Raw genomic sequence first — 16,453 nt, 5'->3', positions numbered from 1 at the left:
AGGGTAGCATCACTGACAGTCATAATATAAGGGAACTCTGTTGGGTACCTTACCAGAATGCATCTGTTTGTATGTTTGCATGTATGTCTATGGTATTTCTACAACCTGCTATCCCTCCACTATCCTTCTCAATCCAAACAACTGACTAAGCTATCCACCACTCAAATTACTTTCGTATTTCACTATCCTAATTCACCACTATTCCTTTATGGGTTCCGTAGTAGCGCACTACTCGCCAAAACAGTGCCTCAACACCCCATCAGGGAAACAAGCGCTAAGTAAATGCAAACCTTTTTCCATCTTCTATCCCTCCGCTATCCTTCTGAATCCAAATAACTGACTAACCTATCCACCACTCAAATTACTTTCTTATTTCACTATAATAAATCACCACTAATCCTGCTTGGGTTCCGGAGTAGCGTGCAACTCGCTGAAAAAGTGATTTGACGCCTCGTCAGGGGTTATAAGCGCTATATAAATGCAATTACAATACAATTACAAAACTTGTCTTTCAAAAGTAGCTTTGCTGTTAGTCTTGTAAAGGTTGAAGTACTCGCCGGGCGTTCAGCTAGGTTGTATTGTTTGTAGGTCTGTGAGAGTTTTAGGGTGCAGTTTTAGAACTAGATTAGGGGATTCCTGCAGGATGTTTAAAAAATATTTGTTTTAAGGGCATGTTCCCTATACCATAGCTTCATCACAATAATAATAGCCATTTACTACAGCATTGTTTCGAACTCCCCGTATGCCAGTTCTAATGAAGGGTGGGGTTGCTGAAAGTGAGTGCTTGGAGTCCCTCCGAGGGTGAAGATTGGGGGGGGGATGCTCCCCATTATTGAGTATTGTTAATGACAATGCCTTTTATTTATGTTTTGGTTTTTGAAACATAAATAAAACGCTTTGTTATTTACACTGCCAATAGCTTAAACTTGCATAAATGCGAGACTTATTGCATTGCAAATGCTTGTATTTTATTCACTTCCACCGCTGGCCCAGCAGATGGCGCCAGGGAGCTCACATTTACCTGAAAATACCTATATAAAGCTGCAGTTAGGACTCCGAACCATTCTAACAACCTTTTGTGCTTGTGCAGGGACGCCGGAGTTGGTGAGGACAGGGACTGGTGCCCTGTACAAATGGCTTGCAGCAACACCCGCCGTGTTGCCGTCATAGAAGCCGTGGCCTGTTTCCTCCTGGGAGTCCTCATCGGTAAGTTAACATCTTCGCTGCGTTTTTTTTATCCGCCGAATTGTAAAACTACAGGTCAAATTATCAAGAAAGGGCGATACATTATCGCCGCTTTTATCGGCAGGAAACTGCCGCTAAAGCGGCGATAATGGGCTTGATAATATGCCCTTGTGAATTCCCATAGAAGCCCATGTTAACACCAGAACCTGGGCTTCTATTGGAATTCACAAGGGCATATTATCAAGCCCATTATCCCCACTTTAACGACAGTTTCCTGCTGATAAAAGTGGCGCTAATATATCGACCTTCCTTGATAATATGGCCCTACATTCCAAAAACATGTCCAGTTTCGGAAAAGATGGAACGGGTGCACAATTATGCTTTGGAAAATGTTGATAAATTCTCTGGTTGGAATATTTTATATGTCACTATCGTATCGCAGTGCTCGTTGCACTGATGCACTCGTCCTGCATCCCCCCTCTAGCAGGTGCTTTGTTCTTCCACAAACTGGCAGCACCTGTTCGATCGCTGTATTGAGGCTTCGTTCTCTGCCAGCACAGGCGTCTAAAGCAAGCAGTTTATTTCCTGGATGTGTTTAAACCGACCTTCAACTGTAGGACTAGAATTAGGAGTTAAAACTCGTTTTAAACTGGTCCAAATGTGTTCCCAAACCGGTTTCAGGCATTGGCTTCGGTACAGTATTACTATGAATGGTGGGATTTTGTAAGTCGTTGAAAGAGAACTGGAAGTCCTAGAATGTCGGTGCTGCTGGCGAGCACACTAGGAAATGGCTGCAGGTGTATGGTTGCAAAAAGAGAGAACTGAGAAATATAAAGGGGCAGATTTACAATAAGTGACACATCTCTGCATATTAGCAGGGATGCGCCACTTATTGTGCGCCACGGCTCCGACACCATTAGTGTGCCGCATTTACAATGCGGTGCACCATCGGGCAAAAACGTCACAGATGCTTGACACATCAGTGCAATAAAGGCGGCGCATTGCTGGAGTTGCGTCGCAAGCACGACGCAGCTTAAGCAATGGTCTGGGGGCCTTATCTGTCAAATGCTGCGTCAATCCTTACGCCTGCTTCAAGCAGGCGCAGGGTTTTGACGCAGCATGGCTACAAACGTGACTGAGTGAAATCTTGTGGATTTCACTCAGCCACTTTTAGGAGGCGTTCCTGCGCCGGAATGCCCCCCGCGCAGGAACGCCTCCTTCTGGCGCAGGTCTTTACAACGTGACGCATCTCCCAGATGCGTCACGTTGTAATTACCCCGCACCATGGTGCATCTTTTGTGCTGCCGCTGCGTCACAAAAGTGACGCAATGGCGGCGTAAAAGAGGCGCCAGGGGCTTGTAAATCTGCCCCAAAATACATCCACTCGTTGAACCATAGCACATCGTGTGAGGCAAACGCGAATGAATCCTTTTTAGGATTCCCTCTGGAATCATTCAGCAGAACAAAGGTTCCCTTTTTCCTTTTCTCATTTTCATCTTGTTCTTTATTTCCATTATTCTTCATTCTATCTAACCTCCTTTCCATTCTGCTTTCTTTCCTTCTATAGCTTTCCTTCTCTGCATTTTGTTTCTTCCATCTTTCCACACTCTCATTCCATTTGTCTCTTACTTATTTTTCTTTGCACCTTTTGTCCTCCTCTCTCTTTGTCGGATCTTAATTGGTTCCATTGCCAGCCATTAGCCTCCACCCCACACCTGTTTCATAGTATATTCTTTCTTACGGTTTTATTTATTTGCTTCTGTCTTATGACCTACGAGTCATAGGTCAACGTTTAAACTTTCCTGATCCCTCCATTGGCACCCCCTGAAGCTGGTTTAGCTGGTGCCTCTCTACTGCCTTGGGTTACAAGATGACTCCATATCACCAACTCCATGGTGATCCAGTCTTAATTTTTAATTTGACAAGTTAATGTACTGCGCGAGCTGTAGAACTGGTTCACTTTAGATGCCTGAAATGGAGGCACACACCTGAAAGCAATCATTTGTAAGAGAAAATCCCAGACATGGGTCATTAGATTCTTGGTGACATGGGGTCATCACATTCAGACTATTTGCATGTTTTGCACTTGACATGTGGCCAATTGTCAGATGCGAGTAGCTGATAAGTTAATCAGTCCTTGTTTACATCGGTGTGTAAAATGCAAACCACGATTTCATCAGACGCAGCCTTTCATATTTATGGGAAGTATAAAGAGATTACTTTAATTTGGTAGTGTAGTAACATCTGCCATTTACAACGATTGCATATTTCTGATTGGGAACGTAATATATAAGAAGCAAGCATTGTATTTAGCTGTTGTCTTCAATGCTGACATGCGGTCTTCTTGGCTGTAACACTTTTTTATGATTTGAGTTTCTGGTGACAGTGGTTCGTTGTTTGAGAGCAGGGGGTGTTTTGTGGGTGTTTGGTTTTGACATTGTATTGTATTATGTAAATTGATGGTCATGCCACTTTACACCCCTCACCAGCTCCTGAAAGCTCATAAGGAGACGTGTAGCACATTACACCATACTGAGTGTTTGGTTGGAAGAAAATGTAAATGTGTTGTGGCCGGCCTGTGTGGTAGTCAGTTTGGTGTCACATTTGATGAACAGTACTGTGTTCTTATGCTGACATCTGTCACTGTGCTTAAGCTAGTAGTGAAATAAGGGATAGAATGCACAAGCAAACTGGTATATGGGCCCTTATTACACAAATCGTACACTTACCTTATTTGCGCCATGGCACTCCTTTAAATAGGTACATCCTGCGTAAACAGGCAAAGTGAGCCCTACTAACCCCGTTCATTGCTGCCGTCGACCAACGGCCGTCGCAAGCATTACCATGGTAGTGCTGTGCATGTCCGTTGGCCGACTCAGCCCCGCCCACACAATAGAACCCCCGCACTGCGGCACAATTATTGCCGCGGTAAAGGGGTTAAAGAGAAGCCACTGCCCTCAGAGCAGCCACAAATTTGTTCTACCCCCATCAAGTGAACTAGAAGGGCCCGATTCCGATGTCTGGCAGACTACAACCAACCAACCGTTGGTTGTGGTCCATCTGACATCTACCATTGAGGTCTGCCCGCCGCACTATGATGTAGCGGACAGAGGGACCATCCACAGCACTACTGATGGGCTCAAGGAACCTATCAGAACCCACCATAATCCCCTAATGACGGCGGAGCCAGCTTCAGTTCCTCCATCGGGATTATGATGACACTCTCCGACAGCCTTTTCATGTTGGGCTTTCCAACATGAAAAGGCTGTCAAAGTGTTTTAGGGGGCCCCTAGCAAGGCTTCCGTTTTCCCCTCGCCCTCTGCAATGGGGCCTGGGAGGCACTGATGCTGCCCCTTAACAACCTTGCACCGTGTGGTGTCTGCCATATGGTGCAGGGATGTTTACAAACATCCATTTGTCAATGGAGGCTTGTGCTACAGGCCTTTTCTGCCCGCTGCACAAGCATCCATTGACAAATAGATGTTTGTGACTGCCTTTGGGTAGTCGCATCGTAACACTGCAGTTGGAACCACCGACCTAAGGTCTGGCGGGTCCAGATCGCAATGGTGTAGGGCGGACGTAAGTCCGCAGACATCATAATTAGGCCCAAAGTGGCTACTTCAGAGCTGCTCAGTGTTTTACTGTGCAGACGACAACCCACCTGCACTCAGAGGAGGGATTAGATATCCCTTTGCAGGCGGGTGCAGTGAGTGACTGCACCATCCTGCAAGATGATGTCTGGGCGCTTCATGGGACCCCCTCTCCCTCCTCCAGTGGGCGCACTGACAGTGTGCTGCCTTTTTGTGGTGCACTTTCAGTGTGCTTCCTGACAGCTTCTTTGCCTCTGCACCCAAATCCATAATCCATCGCAGGCTCAGGGGCAAAGACATTCCCTCTTTGCCTGGGGTCATACCCCCATGCAAATGATGAAATGCCCTCTTGAGGTAGCGCTATTGCAAATGGAGTGCAAGCGCTATCAGTATTACAGATGGGCCCACATAATGTCTGCAGGCCAGTCTGTAATTCCAAAGTGCCCGGGAGTACACATGCCTTTTGAGCTCCTGGGGTACTTCCTGTAATACATCCTCTGCTTGGTAGGGATAGTATGTAACTATAGCCTACATAGGAAAGCTTTTGTTGTTATGTGTGATGAGTAGCAGATTATGCTTCTCGTATTGCTGCATCTTTTGGAAGCTTTTGTGTCTGGAGGGGAATAAACAAGAGAGATAGTTGTGCATGCAGTCATGCTTACCACCCAGGAGGAGGAATAGATTCTTGGGCCACAAAGGTCCACATTCTGATGTACTCCTTCCCTCGTCCTTCTCTTTTCTTTTTCTCTTCCATATTTTCCTCTTCACTACGGTCTGTTAATTGGTCATTACAACCCTGCATTCTTTTTTCGGCAAGAGCCGTGTCTTTTTACTTACTTTCGAATTCCAAGTACAACATTTATTTTATCTGTCGTAATGAATTTCTATAGTTTTTTCAGCTTGTATGGAGGAGGTAATCCTGATCCAGTGATGTGCTTCTTCTTCTAGGGTTGGGGGATCAGTCAAGGTGCTTGTCTAGAATGGAGAGCCTTGTTTGTGTGTCTGGAGCTTAACTGGATGAAGAATGAAACCTTCGCACTCATGTTCCTGTAGGCAATGCAGAGTATTTTGAAGGCAGAACATCTGGCAATAAGGAGTCAATAAAGCAGTTGGAATGCTGGCATGATGTGTGCCTATTGGTGAATGTGGACAGGCTTTAGTTGTGGTACTTCTTCACAAGAATAGCTGGCCCTTGGGTGAAAACCATTTTATTTTAATTGAGAAAAGAATAGGATAAAAGTGCATGGTGCTTTATACCAAAGATGTGGCAAAGAGTTTGCCTGGTGTATAAGGTGCTTGAGGGCTTGCTGGGAGGTTTGTGTCCACAATCACTTTCAGATTTCTTCAGGTTACTTAGCCGGTGGAGGGTCCAGTTCTTTGGTCAAGATAGCTGAAGGTTTATAGTTATTTCACTTTCCTTGGGATACAATCTCAGTTTTGCAAGAGTTCAGTTTAAGGTGGCTAGTCTGCATCATTTGTTGATTGATCAAATATAGTTATCAAGAACTAAAGATACATAGGGCCTCATTTATGAAAAGTGACGCATCGCTGCGTGAAAACAGCGATGCGTCACTTTTCATTGCGACCTCCTTGCGACACCAATGATACGTCATATTTACAGTATGACGCATAATTGCTCAAGGTGTTACAGATACGTCAGTATTTCTGACGTATCTGTAAGCGCAAAAGTGACACATTGCTGGAGAGTGTCACAAAAGTGACGCAACTCCAGCAATGCGTCCTTTCACATGGGGCAAGCCCCATGTGAAAGGGGCTGAGTCAGTCTTACGCCTGCTGTGAGGCAGGTGCAAGATTTTGACGCAACGGCGTCCTAGAAGTGACGCAGTGAAATCTCAAAGATTTCACTGCGTCACTTCTACGACCCTTTCTTGCGTCAATACGCCCCCCTTGCATACATTATACCTGGCGCAGGTATAATGTGGCACAGGGGTTTACAAAGTGACGGATCTACTTGGATGCGTCACTTTGTAAATATGGCGCAACAAGGTGCATTTTTTACACAACTGGTGCGTCACAAAAAGTGACGCACCCGGGGCATAAAAGTGACGCACAGCCTCATAAATGAGGCCCATAGTCCTTCCAGTTTTAGTGTAATATCTGTGTCTCCATCATACTTGTTGCGTGTAACTGACTTGATCCGGCCCAGTAGCCAAGGGAGGTAGAGATAGTAAAGGAGTGGTAAGATAAATAACCCTTCAGGCCATGTCATCATGATCAGGCCAACTATGAACTCTGTTACTTGTTGGGACCTCATCCCAAAAGGGCAGTAGGAGCGGGTGGTCTCTGCTGTGAAAGAAATATGTAGGATATTTCTTCTTGAGCAGGATGGACATCAAGTTGTATTTGGAGGCAAGTTTATAGGGAGTTTCACAGGTAGCACTTTGCTTTCTGATGTTTTGGTGTGTGCTTCTTTCCAAAGGAATAAGGAAAATTGTCTGGTTGCTGCTAAATATGAAGTATTGGCCAAGGGCATGTTGCCTGACAGCTTTTTAAATTCATTTTGACCTCTCTCTCTCTGTATACTTTGAGTGTAACATACAATATTTTAAATTTGATGCTCTTCCATGGGATCTGGTGAAGTAATTCTAGTGCAGATGTTGTAGCATTTGCATTTATTTTTTTCATAGGGACCACAGAGGTATAATTGCAAAATGCCAGGTAAGATATCACTACTACTTTTGTTCACATATTTTTCTGAGCATCGGGGGTTGAACATGTCATAAGCCACTCTAGTCAGGATAAGGAAGTTACACTCCTAACATAACCCCTGCTCACCCCCTTGGTGGCTTGGCTGACCGCGGCGTACCGGGCCAGCTATGGTGTCGGAAAGACCCACAAACAGTACCTTTTAGAAATGTAGGGCATCGGCGACCTCTCGTTGAGCTTCTGAAAGCGCGGCGTCTGCAGGCGCCGGTTCCGGAGGTCGGTGCAGGAGTTGTCAGGGCCCTCGAAGTCACATGCATTGCAGATCGATCTCCTCTCTGTTGGAGTCAGGAACATTGGCATCTCCAGGCGTCGGGTGCTGCAGTGCGAAGTGCAGCGGTGCGGTGTGTGGTGCCCTCAGGTCACGGTTCGAGCAGCAGCTCTGTGGCAGTGGCAGATGGCGTCGTCGGTGGGACCAGGGTGCGAGGTGAATGTGGTGCTCGTCGCGGTGCTAGCAGGTTACTGTGCTGGCAGGTCACGGTGCAAGCAGCGGCGTTGTCGTTGCTAAAGCGCCGTTGTCGGCTGGTGACTGGATCAATGGCATTGGTAGGTCCAGGCTGCAGTGCGGGATGAGAGCGGTGCGTCGTGTAACTTTACAAGCAGTGTCCTCGAACCACGGTGCAAGCAGCGGTGTCGATTTTGGCATGGAGTGGCATCGTCAGGGATACCAAGGCATTGCTGTGAAGCGGGGCAGTGCGGAGTGCGATGCCCACAGGTCACGTTCCGAGCAGCAGCTCGGAGGCGTCGTCAACAGGGGTAGTCAGTGAGACCAGTGTCGCGGTGCTGGGGAGCGGCGTTGCAGCAGTGACATCAGCGGTGCCTTCAGGAGACAGAGTCGGTAGTGGTGTTGCAGAAGTAGTCGGGTTGCTTTTCTTCTGTTGCAGCACAAAACACAGTCCCTAGTGCTGAGGGCAGACGAGCTTGAAGTCTTTGCTGTTCCTGAGACTTCTTGAACAGGGTGGCAAGCTCTACCTCAGGTCCTTGAATAAACACACAAAGTAGATTGCAGAAAGTTCAGTCCAGTCCTTTCACTGCCCAAGACAGATGCAGCCACTGCAGGCCAACACAGCAAAGTGGCAGTTCCTTCTCACAGCGTCTCCAGCTCTTCTTCTTGGCAGTCTTCTTGGTCCAAAATGAGTTCTAAAGTTCATGGGTCTGGGCCCCAATATTCATATCCCAAAATCCTTTTATTTGTTATGCAGAGAGTGTCTGTGTCCAGTCAGAACCAGTTCTGCCTTCTCTGGTGTAGATTCCTGGCGGGAGGTGGAGACGGAATTGTCAGAGGCAGACCAGGCCTTTTGAGGAAATCTCCTCCCCCTTCCCCAAATACGGCCTAGGTCAATTCAGCCCTTTCCTGACCCACCTAGACTATCTGGAGCCACTCCTGCTCCCCAGCCTTCTGTCATCCAATACCCAGACACGCAATCCACATGCCAGCAGAGGAACACGAGATGATTGAGCAAGAAAACACCTACTTTCTAAAAGTGGTATTTTCAAACACAGAATGTAAAAATCACCTCCACTAAAAGATGCATCTTTAGATTCTGAGTTCAGGAATACTAAACTTTATTTTACTACCTAATTCCCCAGACCAGTTATGTTTATAAGATGTTATAAAGAAACTCCTCATTTTGTCCTATTGGTAACAGGTAGCCTTGCAATAGTGAAAAACAAAATTGGCCGTAATTAACTATCAGGGCATGCCACACACACCAGGGAATGTCCTACCTTTCACATACACTGCACCCTACCCACAGTGGTTCATTGGGCCTACCTTAGGGGTCGCTGAGATGTAAGAAAGAGAAGTTTAGGGACTGGCAAGTGTGTGCACTGGCCAAGCCGACATGGCAGTTACAAACTGCGCGCAGACTCTGCATAGGCAGGTCTGAGTTACCTTTTCAGGGATATTGACATGGGTGGCACAATCAGTGCTGCAGGCCCACTAGTAGCATTTGACTTACAGGCCCTGGCACACTCAGTGCACTTTACTAGGGACTAACAAGTAAATAAAATATCCACTCATGGAACTGCCAATCTATAACACAATTTACCACAGGAGCACTTGCACTTTACCACTGCTCAGCAGTGAGAAAAGTGCGCAGAAACACTACACTAGCAAAAACAGAGTCAAAACTGGGAGGTCAGACAGCAAAAACTCAGGGGAAAGACCAAAAGATGACCAAAAGATGCCAAGTCTAACACATGCCCCCCCCCCCTCCCAACTGAAAGTAGGGGGGAACTACCCACCCTCCTGGAAGTTCTCTTCACTAAGGTGGAAGAACCTGGACAGACCATCTGCATTGGCCTGTTCTGTGCCAGGACGGTGTTCCACCGTAAAGTCCAATCCCTGTAGGGAGAGGGACCACCTCAGAAGTTTTGGATTCTCACCGCTCATTTGCATCAACCATCTGAGGGGCCTGTGCTCTATATGAACCCGGAAGTGAGTCCCAAACAGGCATGATCTCAGCTTCTTCAGTGCCCAGCCCACAGGGAAAGCTTCCCTTTCTATGGCACTCCACCTCTGTTCCCTGGGGAGTAGTCTCCGGCTAAGACTACAGGCTGGTCTAGGCCCTCTTCATTCAGTTGTGAGCGCACTGCTCCCATGCAGTGCTCTGAAGCATCAGTCTGCACAACGAATTCCTTGGAGAAGTCAGGTGCCTTGAGTACAGGTGCCGTGCACATGGCGGCCTTCAGGGTATCAAAAGCCTTCTGACAGGTCTCAGCCTAGATCAACTTCTTGGGCTGTTTCCTGGAAGTCAACTCTGTTAATGGGGCAACAATGGTTCCATACCTTTTAACAAACCTCCTGTAGTACCCGGTGAGTCGTAAGAAGGCCCTCACCTCTGTCTGGGTCTGGCACTTACTGGCCTTGATCATGAGGCCTGCCCTCTGCAGCACCTTCAATACATTACTGAGGTGCTGCAAGTGTTGTTCCCAGCTGGAACTGAACACTGCAGTGTCATCCAAGTAAGTGGCACTGAAATCCTCCAGCCCAGCCAACACCTGGTTGACCAACCTCTGAAAAGTGGCAGGGGCCTTCTTCAACCCAAAGGGCATCACCCGGAACTGGTATTGTCCTTCTGGGGTTGAAAATGCTGACCTCTCCGTGGTCCCATCGGTTAAGGCAATCAGCCAGTACCCAAATGTTAAATGAAATGTGCTGAGCAACTTGGCAGCTCCCAACCTATCAATGAGCTTGTCCTCTCTGGGGATGGGGTGTGGATCAGTCCTGGTGACGGCATTGAGCCCTCGGAAGCCCACACAAAACCGTAGTTCTGGAGTGGCACAGGGTGCAGCAGCCTTTGGGACCAAGACCACTGGGCTGGCCCAAGGACTGTTGTGGGGCTCGATGACCCCCTGACGCCAGCATCTTAGTGACCTCCTCTTTAATGCTTGGCTTGACCCGGTCAGTCAACCTGTAAATCTTGTGCTTCTCAGGAGGGCTGTCACTGGTGTTCATGTCATGGGTACACCAGTAAACAACACCTGGGTTCAGGGAGAACAGTAGGGCAAACTGTCCCAACAACTGGTGACAGTCACGCTGCTGCTCTGGAGTCAGTGTAGGGGAGAGGATCACACCTTCCACTGACCCATTGTGCTCCTTGGTAGACAGGAGGTCAGGGAGAGGCTCACTCTCCTCTTCCACCCCATCATCTGTCACCAAGAGCATGTTCACTTCAGACCTCTCAAAGTGGGGCTTGAGGCGCTTCACAGGGAGGACCCTTAAAGGGTTACTTGTAGCCCACAAATCCACCAGGTTGGTGACATCACTTTTGCACTCCACCACCTCAAATGGCCCAGGCCACTTGACCTGCAAGGCACAAGGTTTCACTGGGGCCATGACCCATAGTTTTTGCCCAGGTTGAAATTCGACCAGAGTGGCATTCTGGTCATAGCACTTCCTCATTTCTTCCTGGCTTGCTTCTAGGTTCGCTGATGTAGTTTCCTGAAGCGGGCAGTTTGGTTTCTGTAGGCCAGTATGTAACTAAACACATCCTGGGCAGTTTTCCTGGGAGCTGTCTCCCAGCCTTCTTTCACCAAACTCAGAGGTCCTCTCACAGGGTGACCATACAGAAGCTCAAAGGGATTGAACCCAAGAGACTTCTGTGTTACCTCCCTGTATGCAAAGAGAAGGCATGGCAAGAGGACGTCCCACTTATGCCTCATGGGTTCTGTAAGACCCTTAATCATGCCCTTCAAGGTCTGGTTGAATCTCTCCACCAGACCGTAAGGCGTGGTGAACTTGTGGGTTACACCACACTCTTTCCACAAGGATGTCATATACTTGGATATGAAATTGGTCCACCTGTCAGAAACCACCTCTCTGGGGAACCCCACTTGGGAAAAGATCCCCATTAACACCCAGCCCACCACTGGTGCCGTCGTTGTGCTGAGAGGGTTTGTCTCCGCCTACCAGGTGGCATGGTCCACCAAGGCTAGGGTGTACCACCAAGACCAGGATGTACCTGTTGCCCTCGGCTGTCTTGGGACCCAGTGGCCCTTCAATGTCCATCCCCACCCTTTCAAAGGGTGTTCCAAAAACTGGAAAAGGTTGGAGAGGAGCTTTGACCTTCCTCCCACTCTTACAACTTGCCTGGCTAGTTTGGCAGGACCTGCAATGCCTGTCTTCCCATTTGGCGCCAGAAGAAGTGGGTGACAAGCCTGTCAAACGTCTTTTCCTGCCCCAAATGCCCTGCCAAAGGCACGTCATGAGCCAGACCCATTAGGAAGGTCCTGAAGCACTGGGGTACCACCAGCACACGAGCTGACCCAGGTTCAGCGACCTTAGGCTCACTGTACAGGAGATAATTCTCCCAGTGGCTCCAATGTGATCCGGACTGATCACCACCTGCCTGGTCTGCAGCCTGCCGCCACAGAACCTACAGAGAAGGGCACTATTTCTGCTCTTTGCAGAATTCCTCCCTGGTGGGATCCCCTTCTTACTGCCAATGGGTCAGCTCAGAGATGTCCCCCAGTTCAGCTACCTGTTCCCCTGTAGACACCGGGGCGCCCCCCTCAAGGTACACCTACTCCCGGTCCAATGGAACTTCAGGGGCCGGTTTCCCAGGCCCCTTTCCCTTTCTCTTGGCAGGGACTCGGGCCACTGTTTCAGGCTCCAAGTCCTCTTGATCACCCTCTCTGGCTGCCATTAACTGAGTGGATCCACATTCCCACTCTGGCAACCCAAGCATCTCCAAGTGAGATACGAGCTCAACATCCTTTCATAAGGACTGCTCCAGGTCATTACCTAGCAGACAATCTACAGGCATTGAAGGGCTGACAACCACCCTCAAGGGACCTGAGCCCCACCCCCCACTCAAAGGGAACCTGTGCCACCAGACACTGGCACTCTGAATTTTCCACATCAATTACTTGGTGGAATGCCCCCGGGACTACCTGCTTCCCAGAGACCAGGTGACACAGGACTGTGGTCACACTGGCTCAAGTATCTCTGAGACCCTCCACCCTTTTCCCATTGATTTTCACCAAGGTGCTGTATTTCTTTGTGTTAGGGGCACCGGGTTTCCTGGTCCCATCTCACTGTCCCGATCTCACTGACAGGGTAATTTCTGCGGGGTCGCCAACATCCTGTGGAAAGTCCTCCTCTCCAAGCGCTACACTAGCCAACATCTTGGATTGCCCATCAGTGGGTGGCTGTGCCCCATTAGGGCACTTGGGGTCCCCCTTCATGTGACCCACCTGGTCACATGCAAAACACTTGCGGGGGCCAGTCTCAGCAGGCTTCCCTGACGAGACGACTTGTATCTTATCTCCTGGGGGATTAGAACCTTTACCCTGGGTATTAGTTTGGGGCCTTTTAGAGAACTCCTTGTTTTACCCTTGCCCCCCCCCCACATTTCTGCTGGGGACCCTGCCCACCTTTGGCTGGGTCTCCCTAATACGCTTTCATGTGGACCCTGGTTTTCACCCAGTGGTACGCCTCCATAGCAAGCTTCCTGGGGTCAGTCAGCTTACTATCCACTAGGTGCTGGTGCAGATCTGCAAAACATAGACTAGACAAGTGATCCCATGCAATCAAATTGCAGAGCCTCTGAAAATCTGTCACATTACTGCCCTTCACCCAGCCATCCAGTGACCTGCAGAACACATCTACACATTCCAACCAAGTGTTGGCATCAGACGTCTTACTGGACCTGAACAGATCCCTGTACTTTTCAGGAATGAGACCATACTTAGTATCAGACGTCTTACTGGACCTGAACTGATCCCTGTACTTTTCAGGAGTGAGACCATACTTAGTGAGTAGGGCGCCCTTCATGTCCGCACAGGTGAGGTGATACCCCTTATCCAAAGCTATTAAAGTATCCCTTGCTTCTACTGGAAAGAGAGGCCACAATCCTGCGCCTCAATTCTCCTCAGGGATCCCATTCAAGTGTATCGCTACCTCGTAACCCTGATACCACCTTTGTATGTCATCCCCCTTCTTGAATTCCTTGCCTACTTTGTTAGGGATTGGCACAACTCTGTCTGCCTGTCTTGTCGGGTTGCTGCCACCATCTGAGCTGGCTCTACTCCTCTGATCCAGCTCCTTTATCCTGATCTCATGATCTAACAACATTCTTTGCTCCTCCGTGGCTAATTTAGGCTTCTCCAGTTCTACTGCAACTCTTCTTGCTTCCTGTCTGTCCTCCAGCTCTTCTGGGGACAGGCCACTGCTGCCTGGCCTGGAGGGCTCCCCCCCTCCCAAATGCCTATCCACCCTAGGAATAGGCTCCTCCGCCTCTCCATTGAGACCACCAGACTGCTCTCTGGCATGTCTGGCTACTACCCAGGCCCTCAGCGCCTTTTGTAGCTCCTCCTTCCTAGTAAGGCATCTGATTTGGACCTTAAGGTTTTTGCAAATTGAATTATATTCCCTAACATTATAGAAATCCAACCTATCCTCCTAAAATGCAACTTCCAGGGATGCAACATATGTTGCTCTTGATTCAGGCATAATGAAGTAGCAAGTTCAACCTGCAAACTCAATATTATGCCAAAAAGAAAAAGAACCACTATGTGGCATGGAATGGTCTGCGATATGGTAGTAGTTCACACCAATCACTGTAGGTCAAGTGCAAATGCAAGTCCTATCCTCACCACTGACAACCAATGTTAGAAATTGGATTTTTGGTAGGCTAGGGCATGTGCTAAAGCCAAGCAGAAACCACCAATCTAGTCAAAATAAGAGAGTTCCACTCCTAATATAACGCCTGCTCATGCCCTTGGTAGCTTGGCACGAGCAGACAGGCTTATCTTAGAGGCAGTGTGTAAAGCATTTGCACATAACCAACAGTAATACAGTATTAGCACTACAAAAGGACACCACATCAGTTTAGAAAAATATCCAATATTTTTATATACATAAGACAAGACCAAAAACGATAAAATCCACAATACAGTACTTAAAAAATTCAGTTATCAAAATATGCTTGAAGAACAGTTCCTTGATGTCGATAGCTCCATCCGGGGTTATCACGGTGTTGTGAGCAAACAAATCCAAACAGTTCTGGCTAACTGCGGCGTCGCGGGCCAGCTACGGTATCGGAAAGACCCGCAAACAGTACCATTTATAAATGCAGGGTGTCTGTGACCTCACGTTGAGCTTCTGAAAGCACAGCGTCCACAGGCGTCAGTTCCTGAGGTCGGTGCAGGAGTCGTCGGGGCCCTCGAAGTCACATGCGTTGCAGATCGATCTCCTCTCTGTTGGAGTCAGCAGCTGTGGCGTCGGCAGGCATCGGGTGCTGCTGTGCAGTGGTGCAGTGTGCGGTGCCCTCAGGTCGCGGCTCGTGGCATCGTCAGATGTCATTGGTTAGACCAGGTTCGAGGTGCGAGGTGAATGCAGTGCTCGTCACGGTGCTGGCAGGTCACAGTGCTAGCAGCGTTGTCGTCGTTACTGAAGCGATGTTGTCGGCTGACGAACTGTACTAGATAGCGCAGGCGTTGGTAGGCCAAGGCTGCGGTGTGGGATGAGAGCGGTGCGTTGTGTAACTTTACGAGTGCTACCCTCAAACCACGTTGCAGGCAATGGCGTCGATTTCGGCGTGGAGCGTCGTCGTCAGGGCAACCAAGGCATCATCTTGAAGGAAGGCGGTGCGGAGTGCAGTGCCCAAAGGTCGCGGTGCAAGCAGCGGCTTGGTGGCAGCATCAGCAGGCGTCGCCGGTGAGTCCAGGTTTGGGGTGCGGCTGTGCCCTTTGCTGCCGACTCCGTGTCCTGATGGCCCTGCAGTGTCGTAGTCGTAGTCGGGTTGCTTTTCTTCTTTTGCAGCACAAAACACACAGTCCCCAGTGCTGAGGGCAGAAGAGCTTGACGTCTTTGCTATTTCTGAGACTTCTGAACAGGGGGAAAAGCTCTACCTCATGCCCTTTGAGAAACTCACAAAGTAGAAAGCAGAAAGTTCAGTCGAGTCCTTTCACTGCCTAAGACAGAAGCAGCCACTGCAGGCCAACACAGCAAAGCACACAGCAAAGTGGTAGTTCCTCCTGACAGCTTCTCCAGCTCTTCTTCTTGGCAGTCTTCTTGGTCCAAAAGAGTTCTAAAGTTCAGGGGTCTGGGCCCCAATATTTATATCCCAAAATCCTTTGCTCTCCTAGGCAGAGAGTGTCTGTGTCCAGCCAGTACACGTTCTGCCTTCTCTGGTGTGGTTTCCTGTCAGGAGGTGGACACGGTATTGTCAGAGGCAGACCAGGCCCTTTGAGGTGCAAGGGAATCTCCCCCTTCACCAAAATGCAGAACAGGTAAATTCAGCCATTTCCTGACCCACCTAGACTACCTGGAGCCACTCCTGCTCCCCAGCCTTCTATCATTCTAAACCCAGACAGGCAGTCCACATTCCAGCAGAGGCACACGGGATGCCTGAGCAAGAAAATACCTACTTTCTAAAAGTGGTATTTTCAAACACAGAATGTAAAAATCACCTTCACGGAGGAGGAGCCGCGCCAGCGACCAAGAT

The 16,453-nt window shown here is 48.7% G+C and overlaps 1 protein-coding gene across 1 annotated transcript in view; it reads left to right on the top strand.

Annotated features, from left to right (window-relative positions):
• The first annotated feature begins 742 nt into the window (after window positions 1-742).
• LOC144773916 (N-acetylated-alpha-linked acidic dipeptidase 2-like) overlaps window positions 743-16,453 on the top strand; it is a 696,330-nt gene continuing 680,619 nt past the window's right edge. Inside the window, exons 1-2 of the mRNA XM_078658978.1 lie at window positions 743-801; window positions 1,091-1,206. Of these exons, the coding sequence (XP_078515104.1) occupies window positions 743-801; window positions 1,091-1,206 (175 nt within the window). The remainder of the gene's footprint in view (window positions 802-1,090; window positions 1,207-16,453) is intronic.

The sequence above is a fragment of the Lissotriton helveticus genome, chromosome 8, assembly GCF_964261635.1.
Source record: "Lissotriton helveticus chromosome 8, aLisHel1.1, whole genome shotgun sequence".
NCBI classification, from domain to species: domain Eukaryota; kingdom Metazoa; phylum Chordata; class Amphibia; order Caudata; family Salamandridae; genus Lissotriton; species Lissotriton helveticus.
This window is presented reverse-complemented; position numbering and strand designations above follow the sequence as displayed.